This window comes from Arachis hypogaea, chromosome 16 (genome assembly GCF_003086295.3).
Source record: "Arachis hypogaea cultivar Tifrunner chromosome 16, arahy.Tifrunner.gnm2.J5K5, whole genome shotgun sequence".
In the NCBI taxonomy this organism is placed as follows: Eukaryota; Viridiplantae; Streptophyta; class Magnoliopsida; order Fabales; family Fabaceae; genus Arachis; species Arachis hypogaea.
In genome coordinates this window covers 139,551,758-139,572,885 of record NC_092051.1, presented here as the reverse complement: position 1 = coordinate 139,572,885, position 21,128 = coordinate 139,551,758, and the positions used below count along the sequence as shown (strand labels likewise).

The 21,128-nt window shown below is 32.7% G+C and overlaps 3 protein-coding genes across 6 annotated transcripts; 1 reads left to right on the top strand and 2 right to left on the bottom strand.

The window, feature by feature from the left end:
- The first annotated feature begins 1,311 nt into the window (after positions 1–1,311).
- On the top strand, positions 1,312–9,720 carry LOC112755301 (carotenoid cleavage dioxygenase 7, chloroplastic). The gene is made up of 7 exons (XM_025803291.3): positions 1,312–2,102; positions 5,451–5,579; positions 5,719–5,850; positions 6,835–7,110; positions 7,641–7,723; positions 8,354–8,674; positions 9,374–9,720. Exons 1-7 carry the CDS (start codon positions 1,349–1,351, stop codon positions 9,527–9,529), a joined length of 1,851 nt encoding a protein of 616 aa, XP_025659076.1. The 5' UTR covers positions 1,312–1,348; the 3' UTR covers positions 9,530–9,720.
- Positions 9,721–10,706: 986 nt separating this feature from the next.
- On the bottom strand, positions 10,707–14,701 carry LOC112755300 (AUGMIN subunit 1). Of its 4 annotated transcripts, none has more exons than XM_025803289.3 (6): positions 14,183–14,701; positions 13,127–13,259; positions 12,893–13,027; positions 12,623–12,746; positions 11,550–11,687; positions 10,707–11,093 (listed from the first exon to the last, which is right to left on the bottom strand). In XM_025803289.3, exons 1-6 carry the CDS (start codon positions 14,430–14,432, stop codon positions 10,986–10,988), a joined length of 888 nt encoding a protein of 295 aa, XP_025659074.1. In that variant the 5' UTR covers positions 14,433–14,701; the 3' UTR covers positions 10,707–10,985. The 4 variants fall into 4 exon arrangements, with proteins under 4 accessions (XP_025659074.1, XP_072077422.1, XP_072077423.1 ...); XM_072221321.1 differs by having other exon boundaries at positions 12,893–13,016; positions 13,131–13,259; positions 14,183–14,683; XM_072221322.1 differs by having other exon boundaries at positions 12,893–13,052; positions 13,131–13,259; positions 14,183–14,645.
- Positions 14,702–18,714: 4,013 nt separating this feature from the next.
- LOC112757690 (uncharacterized) lies at positions 18,715–19,626 on the bottom strand. Its single transcript, XM_025806247.1, has 2 exons — positions 19,370–19,626; positions 18,715–19,273 (listed from the first exon to the last, which is right to left on the bottom strand). Exons 1-2 carry the CDS (start codon positions 19,624–19,626, stop codon positions 18,715–18,717), a joined length of 816 nt encoding a protein of 271 aa, XP_025662032.1.
- Between the last annotated feature and the right edge of the window lie 1,502 nt (positions 19,627–21,128).

Sequence of the window (21,128 nt, the reverse complement as noted above, 5' to 3'; positions counted from 1 at the left end):
ACTCTTCCTACTTATTTAATCATGAACGTTACCAACAAAATTCATAACTTAGAGAAAACCATCAACTTCCCTATTCGTGTAACTGCTCGATTTTTCATTTAAAAGACTATTTAATTTTTTATTCGAGTGACTCGAGCGACTGCTCGATTTATCAAGATGTTAAAATTAAGTCCGTGTCATATAATTTTCACCTAATGCTTATACGTATGTCTTTTCAGCCTTTACTTCCTTCCTCACCTGCATTTTGAATCAACTTAAACTTTCGAAAATAATTATTTAGACTAACACTTTTATCATATATTCACTGTTAAAATTTATTGATTTATAATGTTGTACATATATAATGAAGAAATATTAGCATAACCATCTAGAGTTGGAAGTTAGCTGGAGAAGTAGGAGTAGAAGCAAGTATGGATTCAAATTAAGCGACACATGGAAGTGCTTCTAATTTCTTTCCATCTAATTAAATAAATAAATAAATAAGAAAATGAATAATGGTGGCAAAACTTAGTGTGGCACAAGGTGATATCATAACAGTAGTTTCCAAGGTACTTGTTTGCGCACTAATGTATCTGTTTTGAGGATTATTCCATTTACCCCAAAGGGAAATAAAGTAAAATAAAATAAATTTGGTTATTGATTTTTCAATATAAGGATCTTAATTATTACAAGTTAACTCTTTAAGTAAAGAATTTTGGAATAAGTATATAATGTGTATAATGGGTTGATTCTTTGGCCCAATAATATGAAGTAATTATTTATTATCGTACAAATTCGAACATCTAAAGTAAGATACTATTAATTTATCAAACACAATATACTTATATTATCTAAAATAACCATCCGGATATTAGATATCCTACTGAATCGAACATTCAATTTAAAATATTTGAAACTGTTCACACAAATACACCTTTACATATGAACAACTTTAAATAAACATTCGATACTTTAATTTTAATTTAAAATCAACCTCCATTATATGCATTGTACAGAACATATATTGACTCTCTATACTTCCTCTCAAGTATACTCAATAGTATAAATAATATTCTCAAATGCTTTATTTGGTTAAATCGAAGTGTTAAACATTATTAAACATAGTTAAATCGAAGTGTTAAGGATGTAATTTTGACAGCACTTAAAAAATAGTTAAAAGTATTAAAAATATAAAAAATATTATTTTAATTTTAATAATATTTTTATAAATATTATATCAAAATTGTATAATAATAGTAGTGAACGTACTAATAAGCATTTTAAACTCCAGGGTGCTATAAACTCTTTATATATCACATGTTGGTTGCCACCTTCACATAACAAGACCCAAAAGCCTTTACCTCTAAAAATGAACGCCAAACCAATTCAGACCACACCAACATACATTCCTCCTCCAATAAGGCAAATTCCGGTTCCCCAACAACTTCCATTGCCGCCATCACCACCAACCATACCTCGTGCAATATCCATAACCGCACCCGAAACCCATGTTGCCGTCCCCGTAGTACCTCCTCCATCTATAGACCTTGATGACTCCATAACCGCCTTTTGGGACTACCAATTCCTCTTCGTCTCACAGCGATCCGAAACAACCCAACCAATCACGCTACGCCTTGTGGACGGCGTCATACCGTCGGATTTCCCCTCCGGCACGTACTATCTAACCGGACCGGGGCTTTTCTCCGATGATCACGGCTCCACAGTGCACCCACTAGACGGTCATGGATACCTAAGAGCATTCACGATTGACAACAATAGAGTGACGTACATGGCGAAATACATTAAGACAGAAGCGCAAGTAGAAGAGCATGATCCAGAAACTGACACGTGGCGGTTTACGCATAGAGGTCCGTTTTCTGTGTTGAAAGGTGGGAAGAAAGTTGGGAATACGAAGGTAATGAAAAATGTCGCGAACACTAGTGTGGTGAGGTGGGGGGAGAAGCTACTATGCATGTGGGAAGGTGGTGAGCCTTATGAGATTGAATCTGGGACGTTGGATACGATCGGACGGTATAACATGATGGACGGTCATGATGATTCGACGGAAGATAGTGATGGTGTATGGGAGGTTGCTGCCGGCCTCTTGAAGCCTATTTTGTACGGTATGTGTCCGTTTCTTCTTCTGCGTTATATTATAGCAGCTTTCTGGTTTAGACCATTATTAATTATTATTTAAACATTATTACACTTTTTCTAAGAATACATCTTTTCAATATTTTTTAATTATTTTTTTATATTTTTTAGTTTTATTTAAAAATATATAATAAAAATCACACTTCATATAATAATTAAAAAAAAAGTTAAAAGAATTGTTTTTTTACTTTCTCGTGTTTAGAATCTGTCCGATAAATTAGTATAACGAAGAGTGTTATAATATCGAGTCAGTAGATTTTATAATTTATAGTTACTAATTAATTATCATTAATATTTTTAATAATATAAAATTATATTTAATAGTATAAGATTATTTATTTTTTATATATATATTGATTAAATATTAACCAAATTTTAATAAAATACTAATTTTTTAAACTTTTTTTTGGTATAATTATACATATTATAGATTAAAAACTTCTTGATTTTGGATTGAAATATTTAATTAATTCAGTCGTTGTTAGCAACTTCTTAGATACAAACAACTTTATCTCATCCAAACAGAACCTTTTATTACATAGTTAGAAATCAGATTGTAATTTATCTAATTTTAGTTAAATATCAGATTGTTTGTAAACAAAAAAAAAAAAAAATCAAAGATTAAATTGACTATTGACTCAAACCTTAAGTAATTTTTTTCCATATAGCTCTTATTAATTTGTCTAAAATCAAAGTATAAATTTCTAATCATTTTCTTAATTCTTAAGCATCATTAATTTGAACACTTATTTCAGATATATAATAGAAAATATTATTATTATTATTATTATTATATGATGAAATATATATTAATAATGAATTTTTTTGGGCTTGACAATTAATATAATACAAGTTAGATTATTATATTTTTTGGAGTGAAAGGTAAAAGTAGATACAGTAGGAAAACTCACAATGAAATTAAAGGTGGTAGATCAAAAAAAGATCAAAACACACACTCATCTATCCACTCCTCCTTTCTTGCAAGAAAGTGAGCAGTATCATTATGCCAATCCCCTTATAATAACAAAAATATTTGATAATAAAAAAATTTAATTAATAATAAAAATAATTTATTTATTTAATTTTTATTAATTATTATATTAATTAATAAAAATTAATAAGACAAGTTTTGATTATTTTTTATTTTTTAATATTATCCTATAATAAAGCGTTGAAATATTTATTTAATTAATAAAGTGATTACTAATATAAAAATGTCTTTATGTAAATAGAGGTGGAAGTGAACTTAGCTAAGTCGAGTTAGACCAAGTTCAAACTCAACTCACAAAAATTGAGCTTGGTTCGCGATTCGACTCATTAACAATTGAGTCTATTTCTTAAATTAAAATTCGGCTCACCAAAAATTCACGAGTTGGCTCGAGTTGACTCAAATAATAGGAACATAATTTATAATTATATTTCAATAAATTATAATTTATATATTTTAAAAAATATTTAAAAAGATCAAATTTATTTATTATCGATCTATCAGTAAATTATAAATTTTTTATTTATATTTACATCAAAATTATATATAAAAATAAATATAAAATTTTAAATAATTAAAATCATTAATATATATATATATATATATATATAATCGAAGCCAACTCACGAGCTAATGAGCTGACCTTATTCAAACTCAAGTTCAACTCATTTAATCTATAAGCTCAATTACAGACTCAAACTAGGCTCATCAGCTCACGAGTTCAGCTTATCGAGCTATTAACGAGTCGAGTTCGAGTTGCATTGACTCATTTCCAGCTCTATAAGTGAATCCTGGATTTGGATTTTCTAAATTTTAGATTTCACTTTAGAGGATAAAGTGTGATTTCTCATCATTTATTTCATAAGTGAGACAAAAAAAAATATGAGAGAGAAATCATTCAAGAGTGAGAGATTATATTTTACCTTCTAAAATAAAAATCTAAAATTTAGAAGGATCAAATTCGAATAGGATAATAGTCAAAATATTAATACACATATTATATTAAATCGTTTAATAAAAAATGTCAAACTATAAAGTTATTTTTATTTTCATCACTTTCATTTAAAACTTCAACCGCGCAAATATGTTTTTATTTACTTTATTATATATTTTATATTTAATTTGTTTTTTTTATGTAAGTGTAATTGGTTTTCTATTTTTTTAAAATGATTAAAAACACTTGTAAGTGTAATTGGTTTTCTATTTTTTAAAAATGATTAAAAACACTTGAATCTCCAAGTTACGTTTAGAAACTTTTTTTTGTTCAGAAAATGAAACTAAAACTCAGTTTTTATGATAAGTTTATATATAGTTAATTAGATTTAAGTTTATGCATTGCACAAGGGTTAAGTAGTTGTTGAATGTAAATGCATTTATGAAGAAAATATAGTTAATATTTAATAATATAGTATATGACAGGGCAAAACGGAACAATAATCGAATTAAAGTGGTTCCTTTGGTCCTAACTCCTAGTTCTTATATTAAATATTGTAGACATCTAGATCGTAGAGTTAATTTTAGTTTTATTTTATGCATCACGCACCAAACAATGTGTCTTTTCTTTTATCATATATTCACTGTTAAAATTTATTGATTTATAATGTTGTACATATATAACGAAGAAATTGCTCGTATTAGCATAACCATCTAGAGTTGGAAGTTAGCTGGAGAAGTAGGAGTAGAAGCAAGTATGGATTCAAATTAAGCGACACATGGAAGTGCTTCTAATTTCTTTCCATCGAATTAAATAAATAAATAAGAAAATGAATAATTGTGGCAAAACTTAGTGTGGCACAAGGTGATATCATAACAGTATTTTCCAAGGTACTTGTTTGCGCACTAGTGTATCTGTTTTGAGGATTATTCCATTTACCCCAAAGGGAAACAAAGAAAAATAAAATAAAATTGGTTATTGATTTTTCAATTTACGGATCTTAATTATTACAAGTTAACTCTTTAAGTATATTCAATAGTATAAATAATATTCTCAAATGCTTTATTTTTATGCTGACAATAGAAAAAAATTTAAACTTAATCTCATGCATGAATATAAATACTATCTAAACTCTTAAACGAATTGAAGTTAGTTGAATGATCAATTAACTCGTTTACTTAAATAAGTGTTAGAAATTTAAATTATATTATATATATATAATAATATATAGATCAATAATAAATTTTTAAATAATTTTTTAATTTTTTATTAGTTTATCAGACTAAAAAATACAATAAAAAACGAAAATCTATCTAAATCAAACTCTTCAATATTAAACCACTATTTTAGTGACTTGTACTCTTAAATTTTTAACCTGTAATTTATTGATTACAGGTGTGTTTAAGATGCCACCAAGGAGGCTTTTGTCTCACTATAAGGTTGATTCTAGTAAGAGCAGGCTACTTACTGTTTCTTGCAATGCAGAAGACATGTTGCTTCCACGCAGCAATTTTACTTTTAGCGGTAATTAAGTTATTACAATAATAATGGCATTATTTTTTTTTTCTAATATCCCTTTCAATACGTATCAACTAGCTAGATTATTTTATTTTGATAAATTTGCCGGTTATTAGCTCTTATATTTTATTTCTTGTTTTTATAGAATACGATTCCAATTTCAAGTTGTTACATAAGCAAGAGTTTAGAATCCCAGACCACCTTATGATCCATGATTGGGCTTTCACAGATACCCACTACATAGTGTTTGCCAATCGCATAAAACTTGACGTGCCAGGTAATTATTATATTATTATATTATTCCACCAAAGGTAATTATTATATTATTGATTTCCATGGATTTACTCTTCTTGTGAATAATGGTATTGTATGTAATAGTAATACGCATGTAGAAGTAGAACTAGCATCCATGTCAGGAATATTGTAATCATCTTTCTGTTAAATAAATGAATAAAGCATTAGATGTTTTCAATATTTTTTAAACCTTAAAATAATTAATTTTAATTTTATTTAATAATGATTAGTTTAGATGATAAAGATATGATTATTTAGAATAAATATTATTTTCAGTTTTTAACTATTTGTTCGAAAGTTAAACTCTCCTTTGATTTGAAAATCTTTAATTGGTTCTTAACCATCAAAATAACTAGTTTAAGTAGTTTTTGACACATCAGTATGTTACGATTTATAAAAGCAGTTTATTAGACTAACTACTTAAATGATTGAAGACCAATTAAAAATTTTTAAATTATGAAAAAACTTTGTCTTTCTGATAGATGATTAGTGATTAAAAAAATATTTATTTTTATTTAATTTTATTAACAAATTAAATTTGTAAAATAAGTAATTTTGTGATATAGTATTAAAATTTCTATAATTAAAAAGATTTATGACATGATTCATATTTTCAAATAAATAAAAAAAATAGTTTAAGAAGAAAAAATCTATGTAAAATTCACCCTTCAAATGAGAAAAGTCTATAGCAAACATGATATTAGATTTTTTATAACAAAAAAATTTGAATTTAATTTTTGTTACCCAAACAATTTTAGCATAAACAACAATATACCTATAAAGAATTTACGTTCTAAGTAAAAAAATATATATTTTGCTTAAAAAAACATGAAAGATAAATAATAATCTTATACCTCAACCCAATAATTTAAAATTTTAAAATGAGTAATTCTAAGACAATGAGAATCTATAATTTTTTTTTTTTTTTGGTGCTGGGAAAATAATTGTTGTTGTTGATGATGATCAGGATCAGTGGCAGCAGTGTGTGGGATATCACCAATGATATCAGCATTAAAAGTGAATCCAAGTAAGAACACATCGCCCATATACTTGCTTCCTCGCTTCCCAACCAAATCCAAATCCAATTTCAGAGACTGGAGAGTCCCACTTGAAGCACCTTCACGGTTATGGCTGCTCCATGTTGGCAATGCCTTTGAACTTCGTCATGCCAATGGCAATTTACATATTCAAATCACTGCTGCTGCTTGTTCTTACCAGTGGTTCAATTTTCGCAACTTATTTGGTATATATATACATATGCACTTAATAATAATATCGATAAATGATATACACTCTTTCAGCCTCTATTCCAAATATAGTTTTTTTTTTTTTTTATAACAGTTATATTATTTACACATAAAAAATCAACTAATCGTATAAAATATATATTAAAATATAAAATATATATTAAAAATAAATTAAACAATATATATATTTATATTAAATACATAATAGTTGATTTTGTGGCTGAATTTTTTGTATGTATATATTATTTTTATTTTTTATTAGAAATTTATTTGGACATTAGTTAAAAATATGAAAATATAAACCTTTATTAGAAGAAAAATGAGTCTATTTGATCCAACAATATATAAATTATTTTATTTTCATATTCTCCTATGCATTTACATCCAACGCATTAAGCATTTAATAAGGTTCAAATATTTCTAATCACGACATTTAAGAAGAAACAAAATTAAAATAATTGACTTAGTAATCATATATTTATTCCCAAGCATTTCTAACTGAAGTTGTTTTGGTCAATATTATCAGGATACAATTGGCAAAATCAAAAGCTAGATCCATCAATAATGAACATACAAGGTGAAAATAACTTGTTGCCTCATCTTGTTCAGGTATATATCGATATTCCTCTCCCCTTTTTCTTTTCCTCTGTGCATGCACTTTTAGTTCAACGAGTCATAATTGTTCTTCTAGAAACCCAACTGTTCTTATCAAATTTTTAATTATCAAGAGAATTGGTATATAAATTTTCATTATCAAAATTTTTTATATTATATATAATTTATAAAAAAAATTATTTTGTTCATTTCAAAAGTTGAACTCGTGAATTTTTAGTTTAAATATAACACACTTACCATCTTGATTAATTTTAAATTTATTATTATTATTATTTAATTTACAAAAAAGTAAATTAATAGGTACGTTACTAGTATTTGCCATATAATAACTCATATTCTATTATGTTTGTGCAATGTTTTTTTTTCTTCTACTGTTTATCATCATTTTTTAAATTTTGAATTACATCTTTTCTTGGCTGTTTGTATCACATTCTTACTTCTCAACCTCTTTCTTTCCCTCTCGCTGTCAATTTTAATATAAACTTTTAAATAAATATAAATTAAATTATCAAAGATATATCAAAAAGTGAGTTACGCCATAAAGGAAGAGAAAGTAGAATATTCTCCTAAATAGTCATCTTGATGCTGATCAACATTTATATGAAATGATAATAATGTATGCAGGTATCAATAAAATTAGATTCTGACCACAATTGCCAAGAATGCAATGTGAAGGCTATGAAGAAATGGAAGAAATCTTCAGATTTTCCTACTATAAATCCTGCATTTTCTGGCAAGAGAAACAAGTATCTCTATGCTGCAACTACTTTAGGGTCACGTAAAACATTACCAAGCTTCCCTTTTGATACTGTTGTGAAGTTAGATTCAGAGACAGATTCTGTGCAAACTTGGACTGTTGGAAGCAGAAGATTTATTGGGGAGCCTATTTTTGTCCCAAAAAGTGATTTAGAAGAAGAAGATGATGGCTACCTCCTTGTTGTTGAGGTCAGCACAAATTTTACCAGTTCTTATTTATTTATTCTCTAAACAAATGGCGAATGATAATAAATTATGTTATTTCAATCAAGTAATTGAATAAATTCAGGATTTAACTTAGCTTAAAGAACAATTATAATCTCATTTGCAATTACAATTGCAAATATATAATATTGGAAATGAATTTTGTGAGTCATATTTTGATAATGCCACTTTTTTTTATAAATAATTCATATAAATATATGATTAAAAAAATCATGTAAATAGGAGTGACAATTTCATTACCCTACAAATTATATTGTGACATCAGTAAATGTAATTGCATCAAGTTGTATCACAGTTCTAAAAGTCATAATATATATAAGGTGAAAATTCACATATAATTACTCTAGTATAAAGTTGATAGTTGAAATTGTTAAATAATATTTTACTCAAATATGTCAAATTATTTACAGCATTCAACTTCAAATAAAGATAACTGGAAGTGAGTTTGCACTTATATATACACTCATTTTAAGTTGAAACAGGAAAAAGAAAATCATGACACAAGGACTGCATTGCTCATTGTAAAAGTTGCAATGACTTCAATCACGATAACAACCACAAATATGTATAAATACACACACACACATCAATATAAAAGTTGCAAACGAGGTTTTGTTTATGCACATTTACTTAGCTGATGTTATATATCTATTTGTTTTGCAGTATGCAGTTTCAATGCAGAGATGTTACCTTGTTATCTTGAACCCAAAAATGATAGGAACCTCCAAAGCCCTCGTCGCCAGACTTGAAATTCCAAGGCATTTAAACTTTCCCTTAGGATTTCATGGTTTTTGGGCAGCTAGCGGGAACCAAATTTAAGTTATGAAAAACCTTCTACATTAAAATGAATTTTCACTCATGGTTCGCACAATTGATGGTTGTAGTTTATATGCGTACACGAAAGAGGTTAATGTAAACAACAGGTTATAATTGAAAATTAGATTATACTAAAAATAGTGTAAATATAAGCATGAACTCAGGTTTTTTGGTTTCAAAAAAGTGGATACTTATATGAGAATGTATTCATGTGAAAATAATAATTAAGATGCATATATATTATATTAAATAACTTAGTCTAACATGTCAAATCATTTAATAATTCTTAATTAATAATTTACACATCAAGACATCTTCTCATGAATAATTACATTGAATAAATGACACAAAAGTATGAGGAGCTGTACAATCAACGAACAAAAAGTAACAAACAGTAAACAAAAAAGGTTATTGACTAATTTTTTTCCTATTTCAGGTTAGTGACTTTATTATATAATAATGATTACATTTGTAGATAGGTTATATGCAATACTATCTTTACAATAATTGCTTAAACAGTTTTAGCTAAATACATTAAAGTATTTACTTATCAAACTTCTTATGATATATATGACATTATATGTTAATCAAAATTATATTTCTGTATATTACAAAGATTATCGTAAAAGACTGTAAAAGTATGTTGAGGTCCAAATTTTCAGAGAAATAAACAAAAATTAATTAGGATAAAATGATTGTTTAGCTATGTTACTTTTGATATAAGACAATTTATATTATTAAAAGATATAAAATTATCTTTTATTGAGTTGTCTTAGTATGATACTTTTACAATTATAAAGAATATCTTTTGAATTTTTAAATGTTATCAAATTTATTTTGAGGAATATATTGATCTTCTTTTTGTGATCAATAAGTTAATAAATTAAGAAAAAATAAAAGACAAATAATAAAAATGTTAACCCTTAACATTTATGAATTATTTATTCCAAAGTATATAAGAATGTTAATTAAAAAAAAAACTTCGTACTTGACATTAGCTATTAAACTTGTTATTGTAATTGTGTGAAAATAGGGAGACTAAATTGACTGTTACTCCTACTCCTAGCTTATTATATTAGACTTGCATTAATAGTTAGTGAGCATATTTGTACAAGTAACCCCAAATGATAATTGTAGAACTCTAGTTATCGGTGAACTTTACCTTACTGAGAATTCGTAATTGCCGCTGAAATCTAACTTATTTGGAATTTTCACACTGGACTCGATGGAAGCAGATTAGTATTCAACCATTGTGACAATCAATGTCGAACTTAATAGATACTCAAGCACTAATATCTCACAATTAGGTTGTGTGTACTACTAGCAAGTAGCAAAGCCATAACCTAGAAATGCATAACCTTTTAGCCTATTCTCAAGAGACAAGCCTACAACAACTCAATAAGCAAACATTTTCGAAAGTAGAATAAAAAACGAAATTTAAAAAATGGATGGTAGTATATCACCCTGAATTGGCAAGAGCCGATTGCAATACATCTTCAAGATATTTCTCCGCATCAGCATATTGTCTTTTCTTATCCTCAATAGCCAAGGCAGCCAAAGCTTTATCCTGGAAAATTCCCATTAGCCATAAAATGTTAGAATAGACAAAACATAGTTACTTTTTATACACTTATTCCACTCAATAACTCTTTACTGACATTAAATTTCATTCATCCAAACTTTGAATTAAAAGTCCACCATACAGATCATGTGAATGAAATTTCATAACGTTTGAAAATAATTTGGTGCTTCGTCATCCTCTTTATTTTGACAAATTTTATTTTTATTTTAAAAATACAAGTAAATGTTGACTAATAGAAAAAAACAACCATTGATGTCCTACCTTTTTGAAAATTTGATCATTAAGATAATATAATCAACTCAGTTGGATTCGTAAATTTCAATGTTGATAGAGAATTATCAGTGAACGGATAAGTTTTCCTCTTAGAGTAAACGGATTCCCAAATATATATATAGTTCAGCACGCGAGCAAAAACTGGAGAGAATGTAAAATATCAAATACCGGCGGCAAATCTTGGTAGCTCCTTAGTGTCTCAAGGATGGGCTTAGTTTTCTTCTCCAACTCCTTTTTATGCTCAGCCATTTCAACTAACACCCTGTGGCTAATCTCTGGGGTATAGCCTGCATGATTGAGAACTGCCTGCAAAAGATCAGAAGAATTAAGGAATGTAGCGAAATAACAACTATGTCAATTGGCAACAACGTTAACAGGCAATCAACGATTACAATTTACTAGTTTTAGAGTCTTTATACAAAAAGTGCTCCAGAAAACCCCCATTTGCTATAAAGAAAATGGCAAGCACGGTATGATGTATGAAATCTATAATCGCCAGCCTTAAAACGTCAAGAGATCCCAAAATTTTAAACCTTTATCAGGAACTTCTATCACCCCAACAATTTAGACTTCAATGTAGTGTGCTGGGAAATAGGTGACCCGAACTTGATACCAATAAAAACTTCTGATGAAAGCATAAAAGAACTTTATACTATAAACATGATTTATGGTAGGATACTATTCTCTAGTCTAATCCATCAAACTGGTCTCACCTAGTGGAACAGAGCAAGGTTGTTATTGTTTAACAGAACAGAATATTCAAGTTTAAACTTTGGGTAGGCTGATTCTACAAGATCCATATGTCCTTATTGATCAAGCTAGTTAATCAAAGATAGATATTGAAACGATTCTTAAATGAAACCTTTCAACATCTTCAAACATTTAAAGTATCAATTCATCTAGAGGTTTCAAGATAAATAAGAAAAAAACTTGAGAACATATGATGTTCTATGTCTTAGGAAAGTTGTTTAGAATGCAAGCAAAATATCTGTCCTACTGTATGGATTAATGGGTGCAAACTATAAAGGTGGATAATTCACAGTTTCTCCAATGACAGTAGTTTGCTTCTATACTCCCTGTCTGCGAAGTAGAAAACAACAACTCTTTGGCTATACTATTTTATCTACTTACTTATCCTCATCACTGACTATAACCCTTGCATGCTAGTTCTTCATCCTATCGCTTTCCATCCAAAATATAAATACAAACTAAATTTTGAGGACATAAACAAGAAGCATTACCTTGTAATTGGCGCATTGTTGTATGTATTGTCTTTCTTTTGCAGCCATTACTTGCAAGTTTGTCTTCCAGTTTTCCATCTGAACCTCACATGGAGGTAATTCATCTTCTAGTTGGGCAAGAGTTCTGCCAAAATTTATTTCGTAAAACTGAGTAGAAAATGAAAGAACATTTTTGACAAAAATTAACATACTTCTCAGTTTCACATCTACATTTCCAAGAAATTGTGCTTGCAAGAAGCACACAGAAACATAATTCATTTTAAAACTTACCTTTTTAGATATGTAAGTCTGGCTATAGCCTTTCTAGTGTAGTCAAGGAGAACCTTGGACTCTTTCTGCACTTTAGCCCTTTTCTCCTCAACACCAGTTTTCCGCAAGGAAATATCACCCATTGCTACAAGAAAGCTAAATACAGCCTTCAAGGTTCAAACTTCAAAGCAAAATATAGAAATAAACAATATTAAAATTCCCATCCCAAAAAAGATTTGGTAAAGCAAAACCAACCTACTGAGTTCAGTGTCCCTTATATTCAACAAGTTAGCCACATTGGCAAGAACTTGTGCAGATGCAACCACATTTGAAGGCAAACTCTCCTGTGCCAAACCCACATTCTCCAAAATCTCTCTAATTCTAGCAGCTACACAATGAAACCAACACAGAGATCAAGTTCAGGACAACACTGCAATTTTAAGAACCCAGCCAAAATTTACCAAACCACTTATCCATGATGAACAAGAGACCCTAAATTCATCAATTTCAATCAATTGTCCAAAATATTTTTAACCCTGAGAGTTACAACGACAATACCACATTAGTAAATGTTAGATTTGTTTTGTTTTCTGGTCTCATTCCAATATTTCAATTGATAAGAACAGTGCTACAATCACCAAGACGAACAAGCATGCTACCTCGATTTCATTTATTTTTAAAAGAAACTATAGAACCAGCATTCCTTTAATAAAATCTTGAAGATGAATAAAGCATATCAATCAAAAACAAAAACAGAAAATTAATCAAACCAGCTCTAAATTCCTGGAAATTTAGTATTCAGCGAAGCCACATTTAGCAAACACCTCATTCATCACCCATGAACAACAACCAGATCCAAAACCATAAGATTAATCAAGTAGTAAACTTCAAAAAAATTCCTAGCATCCATTCTATCCGATTCTCAACTCAAACGGTTACGTATTGAATTCTTCTTGAGATCGGTACATAATTTAATTTCAACAAAAATCTGCACATGCCATCATTTGATGTAAAATGAGCATAAGTAACTTGATCAAAGTATTGTCCTTCAAACAATCATCATCATCGTCATCTCAGATCACAAACCAAGAAAATAATAATAATTAAGAATAGAAAAATAGAATTCATCAAATCTGGACTTAGGAATTCCAGTAATCAATCCCTAATAGAAAAAAGATAAAATTAAAAATTAAAAAAGGAAATTGGTAAAGCGAGAATTGAGGCCCCAGTCAACAATAAATCTATAACTTCCATGATGCAGGAGTCTCACTAACTTGAATTAACTTGAATCACGGTTAATTAGAACCGTACCTTGGGATCGGTACTCAGAGGCCTTCTGGCGGAAATCGCGAGCGACGAGACGCGCAGCTTCGTCTTTGGCTTTGGAGACGGTTAAGAGACTATGCAAATGCGAGACGCTGCGAGGCGTGTACTCAAACTCTGGGACGGGTTTGCCGGCGGCTTCGAATGTCTTCGCCAGCCACTCACTCACTTCCCCAATCCGAGAAGACGCATCGGAGCCACTCTTCGGTTCTGGCACCGCAGGATTCTGATCGGCCATTCGTAATTCGAGCCGGGAGAGAGAGAGTGCGAAAATGAGAGGTGATTTTGGGATTTGTATTGACGTCACAGCTTGTTGCTGAAGATCGGCGGTGTCAGAGAAAGGCGTAGATGTCGCCGGGAAGGCCTGATCGGATGCTCTCGCTCACTGGTGGGGAAATAGTGGGTTGAAATTGAAATTGAAATTGAAATTTGAATTAATCTTTGTTCCTGTTCCCCACTATTAAAATACGATTATGTCTTAAGGACACTAAAATTAACTATTAAATCAGTATAAGATATAGGTTAAAATATAAATATATTTTATCACATATATATTTATATATAAATATATTAATAATTAATTTTAATTATTAATTTTAGTGTATAAATAATAATTTTTATTAAAATATTAAATAATTATTCAAATCATTCTTTTAAAATTTAAAAATCTAACACTTTTGTTTTTGTTATTTTAAAATACACAATATAATCTTTTATATTTATTTTTAATAGACAACATAATTTTTATCAATAATTTTTATCAAATTTAATTCAAAAAATAAAAATAACTTTTAAAAAATTCTCAAAATAATTTTTAAAATATTTTAAAAATTTTAAAATAATTATTTTAATTAAACCGATCACATTAAAAGAAGAATGTACTATTTAATATTGATAAATATTAAAGACTATTTTGTATATTTTAAAATCTAAAAAATTAAAGTATTGGTTAATAAAATCTCAAAAACTAATTTAGATAATTATTTTAAAATATTTATATAATTTTAAATTAGTCTTTAAAGCTACTTGCACAAAGAAGTTCTCCAAAATTTTAATTACACCACAAATATTTTCAATATTAAAAAAATTATACAACGTTAGTTTTTGTGCCTTTTTTGAGATTTTTTATTTAAATAAATAAAATAAATGTAATAATTACCAAAATAAATAATTTTAAAAATATTTACCGATTTAAATTCTCTAGTCTTATCTCGTTTACACTATAAACGAGATGATATTTTATGTATTTCGTTTACAGTGTAAATGAGATATGACACGTCAGCTGCAATATGTCTGTCTCGTTTACACTGTTTGTATTTATAAATAGAAGTTGTTTACAGCGGCAGTCTGGGCCTCATTTTGACTGAGTCAACCTCTTTCTCTCCTCTTTTGTCCCTTTCTTACCCTATTTTAGACTGATACGGTGATGGCGCGCGCCAGGCAGGGAACAACAAAGACATCAACAGGCTGAACGACACATCACATTACGCCGGGGTGGGGCGGCCAACTTCGAGGTTAGTTGCGTTCTGTTTGTTTAATCTAAGTATGTGACCATTGTTAAGGTAATCCTGAATTGACAAGAACGTAGTTAAATAGTTTAGTGATAGGTCTCTAAAAGGAATTTAGAACTCTATTTGCTTGTGCAAGGTTGTTATAACTTAATTGTTGGTTTGGAGCTTTTTTTTTTCTTGTGCTAGGTTGTTAGTATGTATAACATTCTAATTATGAAGGGTATCCTGGCATATGTAATTTAGAGACATGTGTAGGCTAGAAACATGGAAGTATGTTCTTAATTAGAAGTAACTGTAAGTTAGATAGAAATATTTGCTTTGTATCATATGTTAAGCTGATCTAAACACACAAAAAAAAGAGTAAGAATTCAATAATATGCATAAATTTATGATCATCTCTTTATAAGACTGAATTTTTATTTTATTGTTCAGAGGCCTCGCCTTCTACTGCCCCGATGAGTGAGCCATATCCTTCCTCCGCCAGACGCCATCGTCCCATATCTGGATAAGGTTGGATTCGGCACTCGTGAAGCGATGGCGTCCGGAGACGCACACATTTCATCTCCCGTGGGGTGGGGTCACTATCACCCTGCAGGACGTGACGTACCACCTAGGCCTACACGCACACGGCAACCCCGTTGGAGGGTGCCTCCGTGACTTCGGTAGGTGGTACAGCATGGAGATGTGGGTTATGGTGGAGCAGCTTCTTGGTGTCAAGCCTCCAGTGGCGACACAGTAGGTTGCGCAGAGGAAGGAGTCTTTCACACTGAAGCTAGTGTGGTTGCGGGATCGTGTCCGCCAGATGCCCCCCGACCGACGACCCGGAGATCCTCCGACAGTACGCTAGGTGCTATATTATGTTACTGATCGGAGGGTATCTGATGACAGACAAGTCTAACAACCTGGTGCACATACGTTGGCTACCGCTTCTCCGGGACTTCGGGGAGTGTAGGGCATTATCTTGGGGCTCGGCTGTGCTGGCCTGGACGTACCAGTCACTCTGTTCGGCGGCACAGCGGGGCATCACGAACATCGCCGGTTGCACTCCGCTGTTGATGAGCTGGATTTATCAGAGATTTCCTCAGTGGTGTCCACCAGATAGAGGAATCTACCAGTATCCGCTGGCTGCGAGGTAACCAATGTTTATTTTTGTATTTGCATTAAATATTGTTGTCAATTCATATGGTTTGTTACTTAACGAATTGTATATATTTCCTTTATTGTCAGGTTGGTTGGATTGCAGTAGTAGAGTAGGGATCAGCATTAGGCCAGGGTCCTGCATTGGAGGGTTTCGATCGACCAGTTACGATTCGATGAGGTTAGTCATGAAATAAAATATATTGTGATTTTAAATACTTGTTGTGTTGTCGTACGTTATATTTTCGACAGTTAGATAGATAGCATATGGTTACTGATGTCGGAGATATTTTTTATTCAGTTTGCATGGAGAGTCTACGATGAACCTGTGATGCAGGCTCTGTGCCTGCACTGGTTCCGTGAGGAGGAGGAGTGGGGGACCTGGTTGTCAGCCGTCCCGCTGGTCTGCTTCAACATTGTCCGGTTTTACCACGTTGATCGGGTGAAACGGCAGTTCAATGGGGAGCAGCAGGTGCCAGGCACTCCAGTGAATCTTGACAGGTATGAATGTTGGATAGTTTTTTGAAATTTATATGAATGTAGTTGTTTGTTATTCTGATAGTGATACTAGTTTATTTACTTAATGTATTGAACGATAGGTATCTGACCATCATTGGCCGTGGTGAGGATGTCTGGTGGCCAGAGCGACTCCAGCAGTGGTACGATGGTTGGTCCCAGAGGTTCGATCCCGGTCGCAGGATCACCGTGCTTTACACGTTTGACACCAGGCCGAACAGATGATACTATGATTGGTGGCGTGAGGCTTGCCGTGTGCGGCATCTATCGGGGCAGGAGGTTTTGGAGGACCCGAGGCTCGTAGAGTTATCCCCCGACGTCCAACCCACTGCCAGCCAGCCGAGAGACGATCTCACCCTTCCGAGTTGCCCCCCGACGTCCAGCCACACCGCTTCTCATGTCGCTCGTTCTCATCCATATCATTCTGGAATCTGGTGGACACGAGCCTTCCAGTCGCCTTCCGACGCATGACTGGATTAGGACGCAGCATCGTCCCATGCCACTCCGCCCACAACGACTCGTCAGGGATAGGGGAAAACTCTATCTCATACACCTTGAACACAGCTTCCTATTTGTACACTGGATGCACATATGGGGCCCACTCAATGCTAGCGGCGGCGCACTCGGCTAGTGCGTGGCGGCACGGATAGTGGAGAGATTGGAATAAGCCACAATCACACGTACCGTCCGATAGCCGAACACGGAAGGAACCTCCCCCCATCCTTCGAACGGCTTTAGCTCCTCCATAATAAACACAAAGGCCTGCATATTACAATGAGTGAGATGCATCTTTGGTATCCCTTCTCTGTTCTTCTCAATGGCGGCCAAGAGTCTTTGGGAGAAGCGGCATCCAGCCACCAGCTGTGACTGTGCCTCCCTGCCCTTCGTCACAAAAAACTTCTGCAATGTTTAGTACGTGATGCGCACAATGGCAGAAATCAGCAAGTATCGGGTCCCCTTCAACACTGCATTGATACACTCGGACAGATTTGTGGTCATGTGACCAAACCGCCGCCCGCTGTTGCAATGTTGTAGCCAAATCTCCTTCCTGAAATGACCCGCCCAGTCCACCATCGACGGGGAGACTCCTCTCAAAGCATCCATGTACCACTCGTACCCAGCCTTACTTGGACTGTAAGCAGCGTTAATGAGGTATCTGTTGCCCTAAGCTGACTTGAACCGAGTCATAAAATTCGCAGCCATGTGTCTGATGCAGTAAGCATGGAAGGCTCTTGGGGGATGCCAACCACTATCATTGGAGCTTAGCGCGGCCTTGATGGCCTGAGATCTGTCGGAGATAACCAGCAGGCCGTCCTGTGGGGTAACGTGGCATCTCAGATTAGTAAGGAAGAACGATCATGACTCGGTGCTCTCGGACTCCACAATGGCAAAAGCAATACGCAGGATGTTATTATTCCCATCTTGTGCCACCGTAATAAGCAACACTCCACCGTACCTACCATACAGATGCGTGCCGTCTACAGATACAAAGGGCTCGCAATGCTTGAAGGCCTCGACACATGACGGAAAAGCCCAAAATACCTTGTTGAACATATTGTAGTCGCGTACCAGGAGGTATCCATCATAGAACAGTTTGACGCGTAGGTCACATATGGTACCAGGAAAACAACTCTGCAGTACTTGAAGCAGCTTCGGCACCTTATTGTACGACTCTTCCCAATCCCCGTATATCTGTGCACTTGCTTTTTGCTTGGCCATCCACACCTTTCTATAGAATGGTTTGAAGTGATAGCTTACCTGGACCGCACCTTGCAAAATCGGATTGCTCATAGAAGGGTTGGACTGAATTAACGGCAAGATGACCTTGCAGATCAGACTACTATCTAACTCACGATGGTTTTGAGACATGGTAGATACTAGACAACTGTGCACACTACCAACCCTCCGAACCTCCCTGAACACAACAAAACAGTATTGCTTTAGCCATGTTTCAAACCTACTTAATATATAGTACAGAAGTATTGAAAAGCACAAGTAAAGTTGAGCTTACCAGTATTCGAGGTTCTGCCAAAGGGCCACACGGAGGCTCCATTGACACCCATTCTCAGCTTGACGGTATTGCACATGGTACTTTAACCGGATCGATTCGATCACCTGGTACTCCGCACTCCTGCGAATACTGTAGTTCTTCACACCCTGAAGCACTACCTCTCGGCTTCTAAACCTGTGGCCGACCCGAAACTCTACACCACCGTTTAGATTGTAATCATCTTCATCAGTGTCAGAAAACGGAGTCCTCTCATGCATGGCGTTCAGATCCAGACTGTGATAGTGAGATGGCACTACCGATAGCGCCGGAATTGGGTGAGGTGGAGTCCGGACATGGTGCGCCACTGATGCGTGAGCATCTTTCCTATCTTTTTCTAGTGAATTTGCATCAAATTTATTGAGTTTAATAAAGAATTAATTATCTTTTAGCCAATATGGATGCTACTTTGAGTCTTTTGCAATTTTGTTTATTTTAGGTAGTATTTGGCAGAATTTGATAGAGTTTCTGCAGCACAAGAATCAATGGAGATGGTAGCGAGGAGCGACGCGTACGCGTGAATTTGGAACTTTCCATGGCGACGCGTGCGCGTGACTGACGCGTGATTTGAAGATTTGCTCAGCGACGCGTACGCGTGACTGACGCGTACGCGTGACATGCGCCACGTGCAAGAAACGCAGAAAAATGCTGGGGCGATTTCTGTGCTGTTTTAACTCAGTTTTCAGCTCAGAAAATACAGATTAGAAGTTGTAGAATGGACAAAACATGTGGTCCCCACCCATCAACTGAAGACTTGTTAATTAATTCAAATTTAAATTCAAATCTTAAATTTGGAAAAGATATTATTTTTATTTTTAATTTTAAAAATTAGATTTTAAATTTATTAGGATTAGTTATAAAAGGAATGCCAACAGAGTGATTCGAAGACGGGAACATTATTCCTATTCCAATTTACAATCCTTATTTTTCACTCCGAACCATGAGCAACTAATCCTCCATTGTTAAGGTTAGGAGTTCTGTCTATTGTATGGATTGATATTATTATTTTTCTATTTTAATTTATGTTTTGATTTATATTTCAATAATTATTTTCGTTCTTTATTCTATGAATTTGGGTGGAACAGAAGTATGATCCATGTTCTAATTGAGTTCTTGTATAACTTGGAAAATCTCTTTACTTGAACAATAGCTTGAAAACATATTATCCTGAATTCCTAATTGTTTGTATTTAACGGGATACGTGACATATAATCCCTTTATTTTTGAATAATTAGGATTCTTGTGGCATATGAACTAGAATTTGATCGTCACCCTCTAATTGGAATTAATTGACCAAGGAATTGACAGTTGATGAATTTTAGAGGAGACTAGGAAGGTCTAAGGAATTAGGGTCTAGTCACAAATAGTTTGCCATGAATTAAATCTTGCATGATTAAAATAGTTAGTAAGAAAAGTAAATCCGAAAAAATAGATAACTCTGAAGTATTAATTGCCTTCTCAATATTTTATTCCCAACTTATTTATCTACCTATCTTTAATATTCTAAATTTACTGTTAATGCTTTTGAACTTCCAAACACTATTTTCTATTTGTCTAACTAAGCCTACCAAACACTATTGTTGCTTAATCCATCAATTCTCGTGGGATCGACCCTTACTCGCGTAAGATATTACTTGGTACGATCCAGTGCACTTGCCGGTTAGTCTGTGATTATAAATACCACACTAAGGTAGCGTTTGTTTTGAGGTACTGAGACAGAGAC

What these genes read in the sequence shown, in the direction of transcription:
- LOC112755301 (XM_025803291.3), top strand. Translation starts at nt 1,349, where the DNA reads ATGAACGCCAAACCAATTCAGACCACACCAACATACATTCCTCCTCCA. An exon ending in CATAAAACTTGACGTGCCAG is followed by an intron (nt 5,851 to 6,834) that starts GTAATTATTATA and finishes GATGATGATCAG; the next exon opens with GATCAGTGGCAGCAGTGTGT. An exon ending in GCTACCTCCTTGTTGTTGAG is followed by an intron (nt 8,675 to 9,373) that starts GTCAGCACAAAT and finishes TTTGTTTTGCAG; the next exon opens with TATGCAGTTTCAATGCAGAG.
- LOC112757690 (XM_025806247.1), bottom strand. Translation starts at nt 19,626, where the DNA reads ATGCATGAGAGGACTCCGTTTTCTGACACTGATGAAGATGATTACAAT. An exon ending in TGGCAGAACCTCGAATACTG is followed by an intron (nt 19,274 to 19,369) that starts GTAAGCTCAACT and finishes TGTTGTGTTCAG; the next exon opens with GGAGGTTCGGAGGGTTGGTA.
- LOC112755300 (XM_025803289.3), bottom strand. Translation starts at nt 14,432, where the DNA reads ATGGCCGATCAGAATCCTGCGGTGCCAGAACCGAAGAGTGGCTCCGAT. An exon ending in AACAATGCGCCAATTACAAG is followed by an intron (nt 11,688 to 12,622) that starts GTAATGCTTCTT and finishes GATCTTTTGCAG; the next exon opens with GCAGTTCTCAATCATGCAGG. An exon ending in GCTACCAAGATTTGCCGCCG is followed by an intron (nt 11,094 to 11,549) that starts GTATTTGATATT and finishes GGAATTTTCCAG; the next exon opens with GATAAAGCTTTGGCTGCCTT.